Source organism: Vigna unguiculata, chromosome 7 (genome assembly GCF_037176805.1).
Source record: "Vigna unguiculata cultivar grain cowpea cultivar isolate G323 ecotype 2 chromosome 7, ASM3717680v1, whole genome shotgun sequence".
In the NCBI taxonomy this organism is placed as follows: Eukaryota; Viridiplantae; Streptophyta; class Magnoliopsida; order Fabales; family Fabaceae; genus Vigna; species Vigna unguiculata.
In genome coordinates, this window is record NC_140798.1 from 2,415,110 (window position 1) to 2,436,734 (window position 21,625).

Consider the following 21,625-nt stretch of genomic DNA (forward strand, 5'->3'; position numbering starts at 1 on the left):
CCAAGGGCACTCTCTTTTACATTTTCCTTTTCTTTCTTTTCTATTATTTTACTTTTCTTTTTCCACTCTATTTTAAATTTGCTTAATCTTATCAACACTGAAATTAAAGTAACCAGGAATCCAGATCATTTACATAACAACTAAAATATTTTTTTCTATATTTAAATTAAATCATGTTTTAATATTATATTAACTCAGCTGTCTGGTCTAATTTGTTTTTCAATCATCAATCATAAATCATAATATCTATTTAATCAAGCTATAATTTAATACTATTTTTTGTTTTAATGATTAATTGCTTTCAAAACATATTTTTTAACCTTACAGTATTGTGGAAATCATATTTTTATTTTTATTTATTTTTAAAATTAAAACAAAAAATTATTTATTATAATTTTAGAATAAAAAATCAGAACACCGGTTAAAGCCCTTTATTATTGTCATGGATTATAACAAAATTATTAAATAGACACTAAATTGCTTTAATTTTAAACAACTTTTAAATGAACAAGTTTTTCATGACGGTTGTGGATGAGTTAAGAATTATTTTTATTGTGTCTATTTAATAATATTAATTATACTTTTTATAATATAATTATTTATTAAATGTTTTAAAATTAATAGTTATTTTTATTTATTTTTTATAAAATTGTTTATTTTTTTTATTCATTAATAATTAATTTTTTTATTTATTTTATTTTATTTTTAAAAAATTTAAATTTATTTATATATTAACTTAATAATATTATACTATTATTTTCTATTGATATATTCTATTCATATTTAAAAAATACGTACAGCGATGACATGTGTCTACGTTAGTATTAATAAAGAAAATTTATTTGTATAACTATTTCTTTACTATTTTAGTATATCTTTTATCAATCTTACTTTTTAATCGAATACCATCTTTTTCATTTATTAAATTCTGAAATATTTTTCTAAACCTAATTAGTTACCTGATAAAATTTACATGTGATAAATTAGAAAGTTATTTATTTTGTAAACACATTTTTTAAATTAATAATATTTTACTTTAATGATTGTAATAAAAATTAATATTTAAAGTTTTATCGCACTACAAAAATAATGATTTTTAGGTGGGGTTTATTATTTGGGGTTATTATAACCTCCAATAAAATATACACATTGTGGAGGTTTTAAAAGCCCCATTTAACTATCTGGGGTTTTTTTAAGAAACCCAAGGAATGCCTCTTTATTTTTTTTTCTCCTTTTTCAAAATTTTTAATTACTTGACCTGTTACCCTTTCCTCCTCTCCTTCTCTTTGTTTTACCCTAGTAGTAAGAAAATAAACCCTTCTCGTGCATGCCTCCACTATGTCTCCACTAAGCCTCACCGTGCCTCCACCGTAGCTTCACCATTTTTGCTTGAAGTTTAAGGTAATGAAGATCGTTATCTTGCTTTCAATTTCATCTCCTTGCTTTTTATTGCTCTTTCTCGTTCGATTTCATCTCCTATTTTCTATTTCGTCTTATTTCAATTTCGATTTTGTTCCCTGCATCATTGCTTTTGATTTCGTTTTCTTGTATTGCTGCTTTCGATTTCGTTTTCCTCTTTCAATTTCATCTCTCTTACTCATGCCCTATCTCACTGATTATTTTTCCACCATCAAGTAGTAGCTTTGACACTACCATAGCTACCGCAATCGGAGTATGTTACTGGTTTATAGTCCCTACCTTGTTCCTTAAGGTTTAAATGTTAAATTGTGCTGTGGTACTGATGTTTGCTTATTGATAGTATAAAGGAAGGATTTTATCTTGGTCCTCCACCAAAAGACAAACTTCCCAAGGTACATTGTCCTCCTTGCTTTGTGTATCTCCATTGGAGTATTGTTAAAATTTAGTAACTTTTGTAATTGTACTTTGACAGAACTCTCTACAAGGATCTGTGTTGGTGGGATCAATATCATATGGTAAACTATCATTTGCTGGTCTACAGGATGGTAAACGTCCAGAAAAGCATCATGTGTCACATCGGGTTTCTTATATCATTCCCCCAAATAAGGTTATCATCTACCTATGCAGTTACCCACCTTAAGGTTTTCCTTTGTGCTCTGTAATTGTACATATCAATACGTTCTGATTTGGACAAGCACCAAGCTTGCTGATGTATCAACTGGTATAGTTCTGTTCTATTTATTGTTGACACTACGCATGGGTAATAAGATTCAGTGATTCACTTGTAGCTGGTTACTTTTAGAATACAAATGCACTTGACAATTTTACACTTTGTTGCCTTATGTTTCAACTTAACAGACAAGGACTGGGAAGATATCAAGTTTGGGGTGGACAATCAAGTAGACTTCTATGTTGTCTCATTTGTCAATGATGCTAGAGTGGTGCACGAGTTAAAAGAGTATCTCAGAAGTAATATTTTAGATGTCTAATTTCCTTTTTATGCTTTTGTATCTAGTTGTGTGGCTTTGTGCATCTGTGTGGAAGTTTCTTCTTTCTCGGTGTTTATTGCTTCTCTAATGTGACAACCATGTATTATTAGATATTAGTGTAGTCATAACCATTGTCGGAAACCCCCTTTCACTACTGTCACCCACCTGAACTGTGGTCACCCTTATCCCACCTTAGTTGTAGCTCTTCTGGGAGTTGTCTTAATTGTTGCATAGGGTAGTGTTTAGTCCCTTTTCTACTACATATATGACTTAAAGTTTATAAAGCTTTCGTAGTTGATAGAGACTTGGGTATTATGGGATTTCTAAGTATCATATTGGATCGTATGTGTTGCTTGGTAGAGTATGTAAGTGTTTTTGTACCCGATGTGTTTGAGTACTTAGTATCATTAGTATACTGACACAGGATGCTAACTAATGAGAAAGTTGAGTGAAATATTATAGGGTGTCTATGTGCCTTAAAAGCTGGTTTGAGTTAGGTCCTAATGAGTCATAAGGTGTTTTTATTTGTTGTTGTGGACAGAGAGTACTATATGTAGAAAGTGAATGTATTGTATGTGAGTTTTGTTTCAGCATTAAATTATATTTCAAAACAACTGTTAGAGAGGCAATTTCTAATTTTAATATGAAACAACTAATGTAGGACAAGTTATTCTGTAATACTACCACATGATCTAATAGATAATAATACTACGTTATTTCTCCTAGCTTCTATCCATAACTGCCAACATGACCATTATTATTAGACTTATTCAATATTTAATAATACATGAGTTCTCATGACAGTGATTATGTATGGGCCCCACCATTCTCATTATCAACTAAATTATTGTAAACCTTTTTCTATAGGTCATAATGTTGATATACACGTGATTATAAAAATTGAAAGTGCAGATTCCATACCAAATCTCCATTCCATACTTTCTGCTTCAGATGGGTTAGTTTCATAATGTTCAGATCATGTATTTGTAGATATTTCATACCTTCAATAACTTTCAGTTAAAAGGGATTGGAATTTTGATTATGTTGGTGATCAATATTGTTTTGGTCTACATGTTTTTATTTATTTATTTTGGTCTAGTTAGTATTCAACATACGAGAAATGGAATTGATTACATGGAGGAATGGATAAATATAATGTATAGAAGTTTTATGCTTCATGTGAACATAGTACCCGAAAAAGAAATTGGAAAATGGAACATTTCAAGTTAATTATCTCACTATGTTTACACACACACACACACACACACACACACACACACACACACACACACACATATATATATATATATATATATATATATATATATATATATATATATATATATATATATATATATATATAGTTTCTTCCTGGTTTGTTGAAGTTGAGGATTTTCAATTCTTATCTGTATTTTATACCCTTGAAGAGAAGGTAAATACTACATATTATTTTATGTAAAGCTTTTGTTTGTGGTTGGGTGGTGGTGATTGATTGTTGATTTTTGCATGGTAAATGCAGGTATATTTGATAGCTGATAACAGAATATTGGTGATTAAATATGGAAGGATTGTAGTTGTTGAGCCAGAAGCAGAAGTTTTCTTTGGTCCAAGACCAGGTGAACCAGTCGAGGCTGAAATTATTGGTCTCTCAGTGAGCACATCAGGTTCAACTGTTTACATCAATGTCAAGAAAAGAGGACTCTTTGCATATCACTCACATGGATATTAAATGTTTTTTGAACTATCAAGATTGTAAATAATTTTAGTTTTTGTAATCTTTAAGCAATTAAGGTCCTGAAGTTGTGTTGTGAGGGTATAGGATCTCTCTAAATGTAAATAAATAACATAAAGAATAGCAAGGGAGAATAAGAAAAAACCAATCCTAAGAATCAACCTATTTAAATAGTTAATTGTTTGCAATAACATTCAGGAACAAAAAATGGGGTGATACTAAACTTTGTTTCCATACCTTTCCAACATTTATATTATTCTTCTCTCCTTTAAGGAAAAAGAGCACTATGATTGTTAATTCAATACTTGTCTCGTCCCACTTGAATGAAAAAAATAAGGTAATAGAACTGTTATAATTGTGATCTTGATTAGGTTGATTCATTTGCCACACAACAAAGATATTTGAAGTTACAACACCTTTCAAAATACAAGAATATGCACCTTTCAAAATAAATACAAGAATAAAGAGAAAGAGAGAAGATGAGAGGGAAAAAGGAAAATTAAAAACTATGTATAGATTGAAAGTCAGTACAATTTTAGCATTACAGTAAAATTAATTAAAGAGACTGTGATACAATAATGCTGGTTGGCATTCAAAACTCTGGTATTACCGGGGGTTTTAAAACCCCAGGAATTCATGGGGGTTTTTAAAACCTCCAACAGTGCTTGGGATTCAAAACCGCAGGGAGTTAGTTGGGGTTCTAAACCTCTGGTAGTACCAGGGGTTTTCTAAACCCCCAATAAATTGCGCGAGTTCCAGGGGTTGCTAGAAACCCCCAGTAATTTGTTAGCTACGCTGGTTGTTCCAGGGAAATTTCAAACCCCTGGTAAAATCATTAGTGGGGGTTAAAACCCCCAGAAACGCCAAAAATAACCCCACCTAAAAATCATTATTTTTGTAGTGTCGTGAGAAAGAAAAATAAATACACGTAAGTGCTTCTGTTTATATATATATATATATATATATATATATATATATATATATATATATATATATATATATATATATATATATATATATATAATGTTGTAATTATTCAATATTATTATCATTATTTTTTATAAAAGTATTCTTGTTTATACTTTATTACAATGTTTTATTTATTTATAGTTCACAATAAAAAAATTGAAATTCAAGTAATTTTAGTATAATGATCTTGATAAATTTATCATTGTTTGTAAAAAAGGATAAAAAAACAACTTTCACAGAAAAATTGAAAAATAGATATTTAATGAAATAAAAATTTCTAATTAGACAAGACAATAATAATATTTAAAAGTTAAAAATTGTATAATAATAAATCATTTTTATAATATTATTTTTTAAATGTTCTAAGACCCTAAATTTTCTAAAAAGAAAATTTGTTTTACTACTAGTAATTGGGTTTGTTTATGTACAGAAATATCAAATAAAATAAATAATTAGATTTTATTATTGTAACGACATACACTACAAAAAAAAATTAAATTGCGGAGGTTTTAATTTTGTTTAGCGGGGTTTTTACCCTCCACAAAATAATTTGCAGGGGTTTTTCAAATCTCCACAGTTAGGTTCCCCACAAGTTTTTTGTGGAGGTTTTCTATAACCCTTGGTACCAGATTTATATTGTGGAAGTTTTTTAATGGAGGGTTATAACCTCTCCTATTCATGACTATTATTTTGTGGAGGTTTAAAACCTCCTTTATTTTCATAAACCTATTTGATTCCAAAATTCCTATTTTTCATTTTTTTGTGGGCGTTAATACCCTCCTCAATTTGAGGATTATACTGTAAAAAAAATTTAACCTGTTTCGTTTGTATTATTTAATTTGTGGATTTATAATTGTATTTTTCTTGCATTATTCAAATCTCATAAAAAAACAATATTTTGTTTGTAATTAGAATTTCCTACTATACTTGACAATGTATGTCATCATTTGAGATACTTATATTTTTACATCAACAATAATTTTTGTAAATTTTAATCAAATACTGCTCAAATATATATCATTAGAACTTTTGATTCTCAAAATCAACATATTAACATAAAAACAATTACAACTTAATCCATACTTACTCAAAGTTCATAATACACTAAAATAGTTTCATCCTAAAAAACATCATCAACACCCTAAATGTTGCTACCACCAGATGATCCTCTTGTACCCATAGAAGACTCAGGCTCATTTGCATCACCGGTTTGCTAAAATTATAAAAGATAAATATTAGCTGCAAGAAAGACGTCAACCTCAAATCATGAAATCAACATGCATATACTAAAATCAGAACTCCACAACTAGCATAATAATAAAATAAAAACAACACTCGATGAAATTTGTTACATGTTAATTATGACTCTAATTTCCTTTATGACAGCTAAAGAATTAATTGGAAAATATACCTTCCACATAGAACCTTGGCTATTTCAGCCCATTTGTTGCCATGTATACAATGAGCTTTAATAAGAGCTAATTCCTCCTCCAAAATCCAGGGATCCTTCTTTATGTCTGGACTAAGATGATTGCACCATCTGTAAATGTTTGAAATTAATTTCATGATAATGAACATATATATATATATATATATATATATATATATATATATATATATATATATATATATATATACCAAAGCCAATGTGTATGTATTTGGTGTTCATGAAGGATTTAGTAAGCAACAAAGTATATAATAATACCAGGAAAAATGAAAAGCAAAAATAACAAAGCTAGTACAACTTAATTGTTTAGTAGCCCATATACAAAGCTACGAGTTGCCAAATCTTATAATATTCTAAAAAGAGAAGTTAATTATGAATAGAATTGTTAGAAAGTAACAAAAATTGAAAAGGAAAGAATTATGTTTTAACCTCCTTTGTCCAATGTCCTTTAACAAGTTCAGGATTAAGAACTTTTTTCCATCTGTGAAGACATTGAACGTTTTTCCATCAATTGCATTCCACATTTGATAAATCAGTTTCATGAAATGAGCATAATGCTTTCAGAAAGAACTCAATACAAAAGATCTTGAATATATGACGATTATGGTCACATCACACAAAATAATTCCATTGGTTCACCCATATATCAATTCTCCTTCACAAAAAATAATGCATTCAAACATTAAGGAAAGATGGAAATAGAGATTTAAGGACTTTAGTTTCCCTGCTTTAATTCTGACTTAAGCTAATAAGTTCATCCTTAACCCTTTTTAAGGTATATTCTAGTTTTTTTATGTTTCGATGAGTATGCTCTGCAAATGGAAAACTATAGAAAGGTGCTCTGCAAAACTACATTTATTGGGTCATTGTGCAATTTATTACATTGAAAATGCATGAACATAATGGGGTATACTCACGAGTCATCATTCTAGCTTCAGCAACACATCCCTCATTAGTTGTAGAAAACCTTCTCATCGCAGAAACACAACAAACCACCTAGGAAATTGAAGAAGTTGAATCTAAGTACATATATGCACACTATATGGTATGAAGACGTCTAGGACTCAAAAGCACATGATCTAGCTTTCTCTCATTTCTAGAGCCCGATTATCTCAAGTGTGAGAAATGTAAGATATATATCTAAATATTTATACAAATTCATAGACAATGATAAATATATAATGTTCTTACCACATCTACAAAAATCAACATGTTGTTAGAACATGACAATATTGAGTCCAACCAAACCAAAATAAACACTTTAAAATTATCACTCTCCAAACAAATGTTACTTCTTTCCCAAAAAAAAAATAATTGAATTAAAGTAATGGATCAACAAGATGGAATGCAATATGAGCCTGAAAAGCAAATTATAAGAAAAGAGATTTGCAAACAATATCAGTTGTTGTCATTATTGATGAGTTACATACTCACCAACCTTGATTTCCTGCAAAATGATTTAGTCCATAAAACTAATCATGCATTTTCACTTTCATATTTACATTTAAGCTTAATGCAAACACTGGTTCAAAAGCATTACCTTCTTCATGTACTTTTCTACAAGCCAAGGAACTTGTGATTGACTCTTGAAGCCACCAAAAGTTGTTCCCTTCCATACATGCCCAGTCACCAGCTGGAAAAGCCGAGTACATATTTCCTAACCTGATGTTGCAACCTCCACAATAACTTATGTCCCCCAACCCTGTAATTTTTAAACAACCTTGAACTTAGATCCTTAAACTTAACTTTTTTAATACTTTCTGCTATCAGTGTTCAACTAACTTCGTTAATTTTAGATGTTTTAATACTGTCACTAATTTCAGTTTGATAATCTAAAGCTGTCAGCACTAAAATTGTTTCACCAAGCCCAAAACATGTGTCAGAAACATCTTCACTTTTTTAATTTCGATTAACAACTCTAAAACCAACTTCGGTTGTTAGGCAACTATTAGAAGAAGTTATAATCAACAATTTTCTTGTAGTGGAAATGGGCATGCTATAAAATCTTAAAGAACTTTCAATAGAAGGGCAAATGAACAAGAAAAGAGATGCTAGGGACCAACCATCCATGATATGGAACAAGAACTGAGGAATGCCAGATGTGTCCCACCAGGTTGTTTAGCAAAGAGCTGTTTTTGACACAATATAGGCACCTAGATACCTAGGCCACCCTTTACTCTCTAATGAACCTTCTTTGAAATCACTTAGAAACATCTTCACTATTTCATCCACTTTCTCTTCTGTTAGGTTATCAGCATCACTCAACACTCCTCTTGCCCACGATTCCTTAGGGAAACTCTAAATTTGACGTGATTAAACAACAAGACCTTAAGAAAATTAAAGGAAACTAGATGCAATAATAAACTAATATCTGTTATAGGAAAGTTTTGAATAAACTCAAGGTTAGATTGCATAACATATGGATTGGCTATTAATTAAGTATTCAGAAGAGAGGAACTTATTGGCACAATTAGATGGAGTTTATCCAAAAAAAATAGGAAAATAATTTATTGGCACAAGAAATTGGTGCCTACCTCTAACTGCCCAAGAAAGGACGATAGATTCACAATTGTTGGTGAATCAGATAATTGGAGGAGGGGCATGAGTGATTCTACAGTTATTTTAGTGCCATAGTAATTTATTTGCAAGCATTCTTTAGCTAACTCGTATGTTTGAGTCACTGTCTTTGTTCCTTGCTCATCTGGTACCACTTAAAAACATGGTAATTCAATTTCTGTTTACAAATCTTCTAATAACACATAACTACTCAAGTTCTTCATACATCCAAAAGATCTATTGAACGTTTTGATAATAACAAGAAAAATAGCCCACTCAATAACATTCCAAAAGAAGAGCCAATTCCAAAAAACTTAACTATTGTGAAAATGCTTTCATAATTCCTTAACTGTGTTGGGCTTAACAACAAATGCAAGTTCATGATATGAGAATTTCACAAGCCTTTATAAGCTCTGCTTTTACTATTTCAATAGTTGACATGGGATGGGATCTAGAATTTCAAATGGTCATGAAAAGTTGCAAACTTTAGGCCCCTTTTAGACAACTTTCCATATCTATTAATTAGATTTCACGACACGAGTAGAGTCTTACCCCACGATTCAGGATTACTATACTGATTAAATCACTGTCTTTAATTACAACTCCACCAATTCCTGCATTGTTAACCTGCATGAAACAACATTTCATACTAAAATATGCTAATACAAAATTTACTAGATGTGAAAAACTGATTCCCTTCAAACCATTGAAAGAAATTATCCTAACTATGAGTAGATGTAACAGGAATCTGTCAAATTGATTCAATGGCAACGGAAGCTTACTTAATACCAAATATTAACAAAAATAGAAAGAGCATAATCATCCCTTTGCCAAATGAAGAAAAGTAAAATAAAGGAGATATATAAAATGCTCAATCTCTTTTTAACCCCAGGTGGTTGGTTCCAATATCTTAAAACTATAGTGGGTCGAGATGACACCAAAATATGCAGAATTTGGCAAAGTGTCAGTTAAAACATATGTGTATTCCTTTGGGGCGGTTCTACTACAGCTAATAATAGGAATGAGACCTATAGATAAAAGACTTGGAGAAAGAACTCTTGTGGGATGGTAACAATCTAAAGCCTATGAAATTTCAACTTAAGTATATTAATTCTTTAGTACAACCTCAACTCATCAAGGCATCTACATGATTCAAATAAATTAGTCACTTTGTGCCTACTCAAATATTGTTTCTTCACTCTGATTGGAGATTTAGGTTTCAGGAACAGAGAAAATTTCACTTAAACTATGAAAAAAATATACGGAGAAAAACAATGAACTTGTGATGAGAAAATAATCGCATATCGTAAGCAAATTTGAGTTGTTGCGATGAACATCTGACGGAGAAAGAAGATTAAAAAGCGTTAGGAAATGAAAAACATAATTTGTAAACAAAACAAAAACATATGAAATAATTTAGAGTTAAAATGATATAAAAGTTTGTAGCGGTGAAGAAAGATTGTCAAAAATGAAAATATTTGTAACGGTTAATTATAACCGCTAATAAATAATGGCTAATAACAAGCGAAATTTTTGTAGTGGTGGAGGGAAAAGCTGAAAAAAAGATAAAAGGAAAATGAAAAGTATAAAGTGATTTGCGGAGGTTACAGACCTCTTCCAAAAATTAAAAAATCCCACTAATTTTAGCATTTGGACAATTCAAGAAAACCATCTTAAATAATATTAATTTGTGGAAGGTTTTTATAACCTCCACAAATAAACCTCCACTGAATAATTTCTTTTTTGTAGTGATATAATTTAATAGGTTAGATTTATTTTTTGTTTACTCTTAAATAGTAAAATGTATGGTAGTTTTAATATGTTTTTACGTAGGAAATTGATTATGATTATGAGCTTACTTCCGTTTTGCATCTCATCTACAGATTAATTGATATTACTGGTAAAATGTAGTAAAACTTTTTAATAATTTTTCACAAATAGAAAAAGTCTAGGTTTTTTAATAATAAATCTATAATCATATTTAGTGTTTAATTGTAAAAATAGATCATTGGATACAAATAAATAATCACTTTTAAAACTTGTTAAAAGAAAAATACAAATACAAATAAATTTATATTATTAATTTTTCTATACAAGTATTCATGTCAATATTTGTTTGATGTGAATATTTTAAAATTTAGGATTTAAATTTTTTAACTTATATTTTTAAGTTCATAACACAATTTTGTAGAAGTTTTCTAAGTTTTATGACAAATGTAATTCTTTTCTTTTTATGATAATATTTTTAACTTTCCATGCATGTAAGTTCATACTAACAAATTAGCAATAATTTAATTTATTTAAGCATGACAAAATATATGAAGGAAATTATTCATAAGCTCGATTCGATAATAAGTCGTACATGACACATCTAAAATAGATATGAAACAGAATATTAAAGAACACAAACTTTATGAGTGATAAACTCACACCAGCATCATGAAAGAACTATAAAGATTATATCACCAAAAGCAGCCAAAACACATCAATCACCATATTCATTCACAATATATAAGTCTAAAAGATCTTCCATATAACTAGATAAAGAAGCAAAGTCCCCTCCAAAGTACCTCACTAACCCAATTGTGTTCAATTTCTAACCAAGTTGTATCCTCTTAAACCCCAAGTTCCAATGTATTAATCCAATCAACAGTTATGTTCCTTTTTTGTAATCAACTTGACCTCTTTATCCCCAAACAAAAATCCATAATGTTTTGCTATTTAAGAGTTGAGTGGGTTTTCAACTTGACCATTATTATACCAAATATAATAGCAGAGATATGCATTCAAGGCATTACACAAAACTTACATTTGCCAGACGAGCATCATTGAGCAAAAAAACAAGATGGCTCTAGTTCATGAAATTTATAGTTCAAGATTATATTCGTGAGCCAAAAGAAGATTCATGAAGAACAAAAACTATAGATTTTTTTTGTGAAATTTGAGTTAGGGTTTATGGATAATACCCTTGGGGGGTGAGGATTTGGCCATAGTGTTTTTACCGATGTAAGAGAACAAAAGGATTTGGCTATGTTGGGGTTCAACCATGCGTTGGCATAAGGGTTTAACGGTGGTCGGATCAACAACAATAGGCGCAATTCCTCAACAATGGCATACCGGTGAGCAGGTTTAGGTATATATGATTATGGAAATGAGAGGGAGTGAGTGAGGGTTCATGCTTTGTGAAACCTCATAGTTAGTAACTAAGATTATTGAATTTTTATGAGGATTTGTGGAAGGGCAAATGAAATTTTTAGTTTTAAGGAGAGGGAATATTCATTAAAGGTTAACTTTATCTATAAATTAAAATTAGTAGGTAAATATTAGTATATAATTTTGAATTATCTATGGATAAAAAATTGGTAGGTAAATATTTGTATGTAATATTTAGTTTACCTACGGATTATATCTAATAGGTTATATCTGTATTAATGTTTAATTTACCTACAAATTCATATCCCTAGATAATAATCGACAGGTAAATTATTATTTCCTCGTAATGTAATGTGTTAAAAACGTATATACTAATGGTTGTTGTAAAAGCTTATTTTATTCAATAGTTGTATATATCCACTACATAAAAAAAATAACGCAAAATAAGGTTCGTGATTATTTCTACATACGAACAAATCCTTTTCCTGGAAAATAGGTTTACTTAAAAAAAATCAAACAATTGACTTTAAAGTTGAACTAGCCACAATGACACTCTTCCAACAAACCCTCCCTTAAATTGAACTTTTATTCAAATAAATACAATAAATTTACTTCTCCAAAATTGCACATTCTAAGTCTTCTTCCCAATTTCAAGAACACTTCCAACTTTAAGGCTTTGGTTATGATATCAGCTAGTTGATCATGAGTTCAACAGTGTAGTAATTCAACTTCCCCTTGATTTGTTAACTCCCCAAAGAAGATTACATCTAACATGAATATGTTTACTCTTATCGTGTATAATAAGATTCTTTAAACGTTTGTTTGTTGAACTATTATCACAAAAAATAATACACCTTATCTTAATCCCCAAATTCTCAAATATACCTATCATCCAAATGTTTTGAGCAACATAAGTTATTGTTGAAATGAATCCAGTCTCAATGGTGGACAATGATACCACATACTAATTTATATAAATAAAAGCAACAAACTCATTTGACATCTTAAAAACATAGTCTAGCGTACTCTTTTGGTTTTGAAGGTCTCTTGGCATGGTCATTATCACAAAAAGTTACAAAATTGTCACCTCATGTTCTTTTGTAAAAGAGCCCTAGTTTAGTGGTTCCTCTTAAATAACACATAACATGTTCACTATTTGTTGATGCATAGTTGTTGAAGCTTCCACGAAACAAGCCACCAAACTCAAAACATACATTAGACCTAGTCTAGTGACAGTCAAGTACATAAGACTTCCCACCATTTGCTTATACGTGATAGCATCAACCTTCACTCCTCCAACGTCATTTATGAGCTTGCACCTTAGAACAATTGATTTTTTTTCTATAAATGATCAATTATGTAAACCAAAACTTTCCATTACTTCGTTTGTATACTTCCTTTGACAAATAAAGAGGTGTGATGTCTATCTGACTTCCACACCAAGAAAATATCTATGTATCCAAGATCAGTCATCTCAAATTTCCTTTTCAGTGAGTTATTTAATTCTTTAGGTCAAATTATGTCTTTGGTCCCAATTTTATAAGAAAGAATCAATTTAGTTTTTTTTTTAAGTCTCAATTAGGTTTCTATTTTCAAAAAATGTATCAATCATGTCCTTTCTGTTAAATTGGATTAAAAGAGGTTAATGGCACAATGACTAAATAGGGTTATGTACGAATTAACAATGACTAGGCAAAGTGAAAAATAGTGATATGGATTATTTTTTTAATAATTAAATTATTACAACAAGTCTTCCAACAGTGTTTTTTTGTAATGAACATAAATTAAAATTTGACTGTGTTATCATATTAGGGTTTTCTTATTTAAGGAAAATGGGGATTGAACACCGATAGAATAGTAAGGTGTCGAAAGGAAAATTTGATAGAAAATTGGTTTTGGTTGACAATTTCAAATGAAATCAAACTAATAATTTTTAGAAAATGAAATTGATAACATAAAATATAACTTGCCATTCTTTTGGTTACATAAAGGTTGTATCTTGATTGTCATCTCACATTTTGTTTCAACATTTCACTTCTATAGTTTTTTTCCCTCTCAAACTCTTTTATGGATTCTCATATGCTACCAGATTTCTAGACTCTACTAAAGTTAGGAAGCCAGCTGGCATCACATCCATTCCTTTTTGTGTCTCCCTTTTTTTCCTTCTATATTTCAATCTTTCTCTTTTCAACCCAAGCTGCTCTCATCCGATTTGGATTCATCATTTTGAACTTCCCCAACTTGTTTGAATTAGAAGCATCTGAACTGCCTCAGTTGTGTCAATCCATGGCGGAGGTGCCAACACCACTGATTTAGGGTTTGATCCAAAAAAGGCAAATGACAGGTATGTATTACACGATGTTGCATTGCATTTCAAATATAAATGACATGTATGCGTTACATAAATCCACCTAAATATCTCCAAACACGGTTTAATCCAATTTAACAACAAAAAAAAACATGGTTGATACCTGCTTTTTAGTCATTTGAATTAATGGGTTCGTCACTAGTAATGCTTCCTTTATTTTTGACGTGTTAGTTACTCTAAGGTTTATGTAAAGCCAACTTTTCTTTTAATAAATAGAACAATTTTTTCCATTATATTCTATTTTCTTTAGAAAATATATATTCGTTACTCAGTGAGAATGAAACAAAAATTTGATATTCGTTGAATTTGAATATAAAAATAATAATAAATTTGTTCTATAACGATGAGTATAAAATAACGATACTCGTCTTTTCTCTCTTTCCATCGACATCTCTAACTAGTTATAAGAGAATAACATAACCAAAATATTTCGTAATTAGAGAAACTAATATATATATATATATATATATATATATATATATATATATAATCTAAATCACAAGACACGCACGATAAGAAAAAAAAACCGGACTTGACGCACGGTTACAAACTAGTATTGTCTGACTAGTATATTTCACACTCTAGATTACATCCACCTAATTTGTGTGTATCTACCGAAATTTGGTAAATATTTTAAACAAATTTGCCCATGGTAAAAAATTTCAAATTCAATTATTTATGTTGATGTATGATTTTAGTATTCAAAATACTCTCAAAAGTTTTCTTACATGTAATCATTACACTCTATCAACCAAACACACTATTATCCGTTGATTATAAAAATCCAAAGGCCCAATTATCCCCTACAGACACTCTCTGTGCACTGCAGCCTATGAAATCAAATTTACAACAACAAACAACAGTGTCGTAGCAGAATCAGAGCAAAGTATCAAAATTTTCTTGCCATCTCTTCAAAAATTTACTCTATAAGATTATCATCAAGAAACCCCAGTGACCCCCAATTCAAAACTAGGGTTCCAAGTCCGAACCAAGGATGAAAGCCTCTCTAAAGTTCCGCGATGAACAGCAGAAGCCGCTGTTTAGGGCGAAGGTGCCGCTGAGTGTTCTGGGTATGCCCTTCCAATCCGGCATCGTCGCCGGCGAAACGAAAGAACTCACTCTGAACCTTTCTACCTTCTTCGAATCAGGTCCTTCGCTTAAAGTGGCGTATCGACCTAACGATTCCAAGAACCCTTTTTCGCTCATAGTGAAAACGGGAACCGGACCCTTCGGTTCCCCTCTCAAGAGCTCCATGCTCATGAGCTGCGAGTTCAACCTTCCCGCCCGAACCGGTTCCCCGCTCTTCATGCTCCACTTCAAACCCCGCTTCGGCGACTTCACATTCAAGAAGACCCAGACCTCCATCTTCGACGGAAAACCCTTTTGCAACGCGCAAAACGACGTCGTCATCGTCGACGAGACCGTTCAAGTCGAAACGCCGTCGTTCGCCGGAGCCAAGATTCCTGTTCTGGACACGAACTCCCGCGCCGCGGGCGCCGTCGCGGGAATGTTCTCCGGCGTTGAGGTGTCCGCCCGGACAACGCTCCCCGTGCGGGGTCGCGCCGCCGTGAAGTTCCGCTGGGGGGTTAGAGTTCCGACGGAGTTCAAGGGAGACGGCGCGTTCCAGCGGATTCCGTTTCTCGTGATGGATAAGATCGGCGTGGAGCACATGATGGAGTGCGGCGAGGCGAAGAAGGGCAGGGCGGACGCCGCCACTCGGGCTCCCGCGAGTGCCGACGTGGCGGAGGCGTGCTTCGCTGTGAAACGGCAGATGGAGGTCCTCCAGGCGGAGAACGGATTGCTGAGGAACGCCGTGGAAGATCTCCGGCGAGAAATTGTTGGTGTCCGAAGCGGAGGTTCAGAGTTTAATAAGTGGAAAAACCCTAAAAAGAACGACAAGAAAACATCTTCGGATTATGGCGGTTTTTCGGGGAAATCGACGGAGGTCGAAGCGAGTGAGGAATTGAAGAAGGCATTGATGGGAGGTGCTCCTTCTGGTGCTTGAATTTGAATCCGTTGAATTAAAAATATTCTTCTTTTATGGTGTATTGTCTATAACTTTTTTTTGGGATGGGTAGAATTCTGTTTTTCTCTTTCAAAATTATAGATTCAGTTTTGAAGCTGCGCAATTTTCTTCTTTATTGTTATGTATGTTATGATGTATAGGTTGGTTCGTCAAGGCTATTGTGTTCAATTTTGAAGCTATGAATGGAGTACCATGAAGTTAAGCAGAGTTAGATTATGAATTGGTGTCATTCATTTCTTTCACATATATACATATGAAATTTAAATGTTAGCCGTAGATTTTAGATCAGACTATGAACGTTTGGTTTGGTGTGAATTGGGTAATCAAGTTTTGAATGTGAAGAGAATTCATTCATTTTGGTTAATTGTTTGCATTGTTGTGATTTGAATTCATTCGTGTTAGTGAGTTCAACATTTCAATATGAGTACAGTGCAAGAGACATATGTGTGAGACAGATTGGGGGCAGTGGTTCTTGAACAATTGAATCAATGGGAAAGACACTTCAGATTGTGCTTTTTTTTTCAGGGAGTTCGAACTGGGTTTTTGGTATGTTGTTTACAACTTTCAGCTGTTTTTGCTCAATGTCAGATAGAGATTGAAATTCTTCTTGTTGCTTGTTGATTTTGGTTTTAGCAGGAATTGAATTTTCAATTTTAAGCATTTCATTAATGCTCTGTCAGGTATTTGGGTTTGTTCATGCTGCATTGAGATTTTTGGTTTGGGAATTGAATCTTGAACTTTCAGATGTTGATCCTCAACGTGTCAACGTCACATTTGTTGAAAATGTTGAGTTATAGTTTTGTTGTTTAGAGCTTTTTGGTTTGGGAGGGAATTGAATTGAATTGAATTCAATTTGGTGTTACTGTCAGTTTTTTAATTTGAAAATTGAATTTTGCACTATTATTGCCAGCTATTGCTTACAGGAGATGCAGATTTGTCGGAAGAAATTGCCCAATAATTGACAATTGAGTATTACAAAGAGAGGGAAATGAATAAGCTGCAATTCGAATAAACTTAAACCTTTAATCACAGATATTTTATTACAGTTATATATATATATATATATATATATATATATATATATATATATATATATATATATATATATATATATATATATATTCTCTTTACTAGTTCAAATTTTCTATTATTTTTATTTTGTGCTGTTTTTGGTTAGGCATTACAAATACATTAACTGATATTTTAAATATTTTCTATTAATCACAGATATTTTATTACAGTTATATATATATATATATATATATATATATATATATATATATATATATATATATATTCTCTTTACTAGTTCAAATTTTCTATTATTTTTATTTTGTGCTGTTTTTGGTTAGGCATTACAAATACATTAACTGATATTTTAAATATTTTTTAATATATTCTAGAACGTTGAAAATTATTTTAGAACGTTGAATTTGGTGATAATCAGTATATTATAAAAATACAATAATAAAACAACACAAAATATAAGGAGAGAATCCAAAATCTTTCTTTACATGATATATTCATATATTCATAGAACATATTTATAGACATGTATCTGAAGATTGTGTTTTACAGAAGATGTAAGTATATATAGGTTTATTACATTATTTGTTCATAAATAGAGATTTGTTACCTCAATTATATGCCAACAGAGGATATTTCTAAAAATAAGAGATTAATAAAAAGTAAATTAAGGTGTACGAGACTTATAATGGAGGAAATAGAACTATGTAATTACAATGAATTCAAATTATATTGGTATCATTTCCCACTTCTCTTCAAGAGGGAAGACATTAACCGACCTTGACCCAACGCGACAACACAGGCCTATGTAAAATAAGTTGTCTAATTCTTAATAAAAATAAATAAGATCTTTATTTATTTTATGTAATTGCATAATTAGTTAAAATTATTACTATAATGATTAGTTACGATAATATATTATATTTATACATTTATAAATTCATACTGCATGATTTCTTTTTTAATTTAATGTAACATATCAATATGTAATGAATTTTATCATAATAGCGTTAGACTGTTTATTATCTTTAAAACAAAAATAGAAATCCCATTATTTGTATATTAATAAATGACACAAATATATGTAAACTTAATATAAAATAATATTTTACTAATAATAGACCATAACGTTAGAGTAATAACATTTTATTTGAAATATAAGATATTAAATTAATATTTAATATATATTTAACAAATTATAAACAGAAAATTCAATTCTTTTCTTTTGAACTTAGAATTTCCTTTCTTTCGTAGATAATCAAACCTAATTTATCATCATGCTTATCTTATGTATAAACTCTTCACCCAGCATCACTAAATTAGCTGTTTCTGACTATATATTTTTGTTCATCATATAAAAATTTGTGTATCATTTTAATTTAATATAAAATCAGTACTCAATTACTGATTTTTACGATTTTCATAATTTTATCATAAAATTATTAAATATATTTTAAAATAAGTTATAAATATTTTAAAAAAAATTGTTAAACATTTTATAGTAAAGGTTATCCAAACAAAAATACATTATGAAGGTTTTTTATAATTATTGTCGTATTTATAATTTTTACTTTCTCTTGTATTTATAGATAAATTATAGTTTTAGAATTACTGTAAAAATTATCAAGCTATTTTAATAAATTTAAATAAATATATTGTATTTATATACAATTAAACTAACATTTTAAAAAAATTATTACGTTAAAAAATATGATCAAATTTTAACTAAAAATTATTAAAAGAGTAAAATTGGTGATTAAATGCTAATTTTAATTAAGCTAGCTTTGAATTCTACAACTTTGGGCTAGATTTCTAAATTTTCATTTGGGTATTGATGTGTTGGTCATTATAAGAGTTTATTTTAGTTTGATGTTGAACATTTGTATAAATACACCCTTATTTTTATGGACAAATAAATGCAAAATGTTTCATCATCACCTAGATGTGTTATCTATATCTAAAGAGAAAAAAATACTTTTAAAATAGATGATACGATTAAAAATATATAAGAAAAAACTATAAATATTTAATTTGTGTATCAAGTAGAAATAAGAGAAAAAAATACATACATATACGAGAATTGTAGGTATAGTTTTGTTAAAATTATTACTGAGTATTAAAAGAAAAAATTTTGTCCCCCTTAGTATTGTATATTTAAACTCTACTCTATGATAGATATGTGTGTAGTTGAGAGTGAGGATGACCAAAATACTCATGTCCACGGGTATGATGGATAAAATCCATGACGGATAGTTGGTATCGCAGGTAGAAGGGTATTTTAATATCCATTTATAAAGGGTTAGGTGCATGTACCATACCATTCTTACCATGGATATCTGTTATCCACAAAAATATAAAAATAAAATTTAATTTATATTTCATTAAGTTTAATTTAATTAAAACTAAATATACATTTTATTATATTAAATTTAATTAAAATAAATATTTTATTTTATTTTATATGTCTTCTGTAATTTTATTTTAAAAATTTATAAAAATATATTTTATTGAATATATGTGGGTATCCACATATACCTGCGAATTTTAAAAAATCCGTGAATATTTTGTAAATAGATACTTGACGGGTAACGAGTAGATTTTTCTGTTACGAATGGAGTTATAAGTAAACATTATAGGTGTCTGATCCGACTTCTCGTCATCTATAGTTGAGAGTGTACAAATACATCACTTGACTTGTTTCAATTAATTTAAGGTTTGAAATTTGTCACCCAAAAAATGATAATTAATAGTGGTTATTAAAAAAAACATAAAAACAAAGTATTATATTAATATAAATATCACACATTAGTTGCTTTAAAATCAAAGAAAAAAATGTTCATAGGAAAAACAACCATCTTTACATCTTTAGAAGAAACAGTATTCTTTAATTTATGATTAATTTTCTTCAAATCTAAGAAACTCATACTTAGGACCATATTACTATAATACTTTTTATTTATAAGAAAAATTAAATATAATAATGAGTAATACAACTTTAACATTCTAATCTATCTAGGAGTTAACATTAGTGGGGTTGTCATTGTTCTAATTCAAAAACCTAATCTAGACTCACAATACCAAGTGGGTCATTTTCTAACTTTGTAATATAATTTATCTATTTTAACCTTGTGTATTATTAAACTATATTAAACTGATCTATATTTAAGCTATAATATATTAAACTATAAAATAAAAGGAATTTAATATTCAAATTAAGCATTATTTTAAAAATAAACATTTTAAAATTAAAATACTACATAAATAAAATATGATGTTATAGATTTTTTTTTATTATTAATGTAAAGTAGTTTAAAAAATATATTTTTAAGAAAATATTAAAATAAAACTACATTGGGGTGATCCAAACACAACTTGAATTATTCTTAAGAAAATTACATTAGATTTATATTCAAATTAAAATTTGTCCAAGTCAAGTTTAGGCAAACCAAACAGGTAACATCCACCCACAATAGATCCACTTGTTGAGCCTTGCCAATGTTAAACTTGGGTAAACATTATAATTTTCTTATTTTTCATTTATTTAATAAGCAGGCAATTTACTCATAGATTAAATTGATTAATATTTTACAATTTTAAAGATTATTGTACCGTTCTACTTATTTCCAAGATGAATTACATGTTCCTTACGATTGCAAGCAACTAAGTAAATGACAGTCTTAAAGATTATTTTTATCAATTTATTAATTTTAGGTACTAGTTTAATCAATTATTAAAATTCAAAAGAATAAATAAATTAGTTTCTTCTTTTTTTTTTCACTTGAAATGCGAGTTAGAAGATAGCTTCGAGACAAGCAATAGAATCTATTTAAAATCCCTAATTATTCCTAATAGGTGACCAAAGGTCACATTAAACCTAAAGGAATACATTAATTATTATTTAATAGAGGGTAGGATAGTTATGTAGGTAAGTATAGTATGG

General features: G+C 29.8%; 2 protein-coding genes and 1 long non-coding RNA gene across 16 annotated transcripts; 2 read left to right on the forward strand and 1 right to left on the reverse strand.

The window, feature by feature from the left end:
* The first annotated feature begins 1,186 nt into the window (after positions 1 to 1,186).
* LOC114190732 (uncharacterized) lies at positions 1,187 to 4,456 on the forward strand. Of its 2 annotated transcripts, XR_003605845.2 has the most exons (6): positions 1,187 to 1,401; positions 1,760 to 1,811; positions 1,892 to 2,026; positions 2,278 to 2,388; positions 3,276 to 3,363; positions 3,928 to 4,456. It is a non-coding gene; the product is annotated as an uncharacterized LOC114190732 (long non-coding RNA). The 2 variants fall into 2 exon arrangements; XR_003605844.2 differs by lacking the exon at positions 3,276 to 3,363 and having other exon boundaries at positions 1,189 to 1,401; positions 3,928 to 4,453.
* A 1,680-nt stretch (positions 4,457 to 6,136) lies between these two features.
* On the reverse strand, positions 6,137 to 10,511 carry LOC114191657 (transcription factor MYB3R-2-like). 13 transcript variants are annotated; one of them, XM_028080965.2, is made up of 7 exons: positions 9,665 to 10,510; positions 9,091 to 9,257; positions 8,620 to 8,854; positions 8,097 to 8,258; positions 6,986 to 7,037; positions 6,521 to 6,649; positions 6,137 to 6,322 (listed from the first exon to the last, which is right to left on the reverse strand). In XM_028080965.2, the coding sequence occupies exons 3-7, from the start codon at positions 8,624 to 8,626 to the stop codon at positions 6,214 to 6,216; spliced, it is 459 nt and encodes a 152-aa protein (XP_027936766.1). In that variant the 5' UTR covers positions 8,627 to 8,854; positions 9,091 to 9,257; positions 9,665 to 10,510; the 3' UTR covers positions 6,137 to 6,213. The 13 variants fall into 13 exon arrangements, 9 of the variants coding, with proteins under 9 accessions (XP_027936766.1, XP_085531537.1, XP_027936768.1 ...); XM_085675411.1 differs by lacking the exons at positions 8,620 to 8,854; positions 9,091 to 9,257 and adding an exon at positions 7,474 to 7,552 and having other exon boundaries at positions 9,665 to 10,511; XM_028080967.2 differs by lacking the exon at positions 9,091 to 9,257.
* A 4,924-nt stretch (positions 10,512 to 15,435) lies between these two features.
* Positions 15,436 to 16,875, forward strand: LOC114189607 (uncharacterized). The gene has a single exon (XM_028078219.2). It carries the CDS (start codon positions 15,628 to 15,630, stop codon positions 16,636 to 16,638), a length of 1,011 nt encoding a protein of 336 aa, XP_027934020.1. The 5' UTR covers positions 15,436 to 15,627; the 3' UTR covers positions 16,639 to 16,875.
* Positions 16,876 to 21,625: the final 4,750 nt, after the last annotated feature.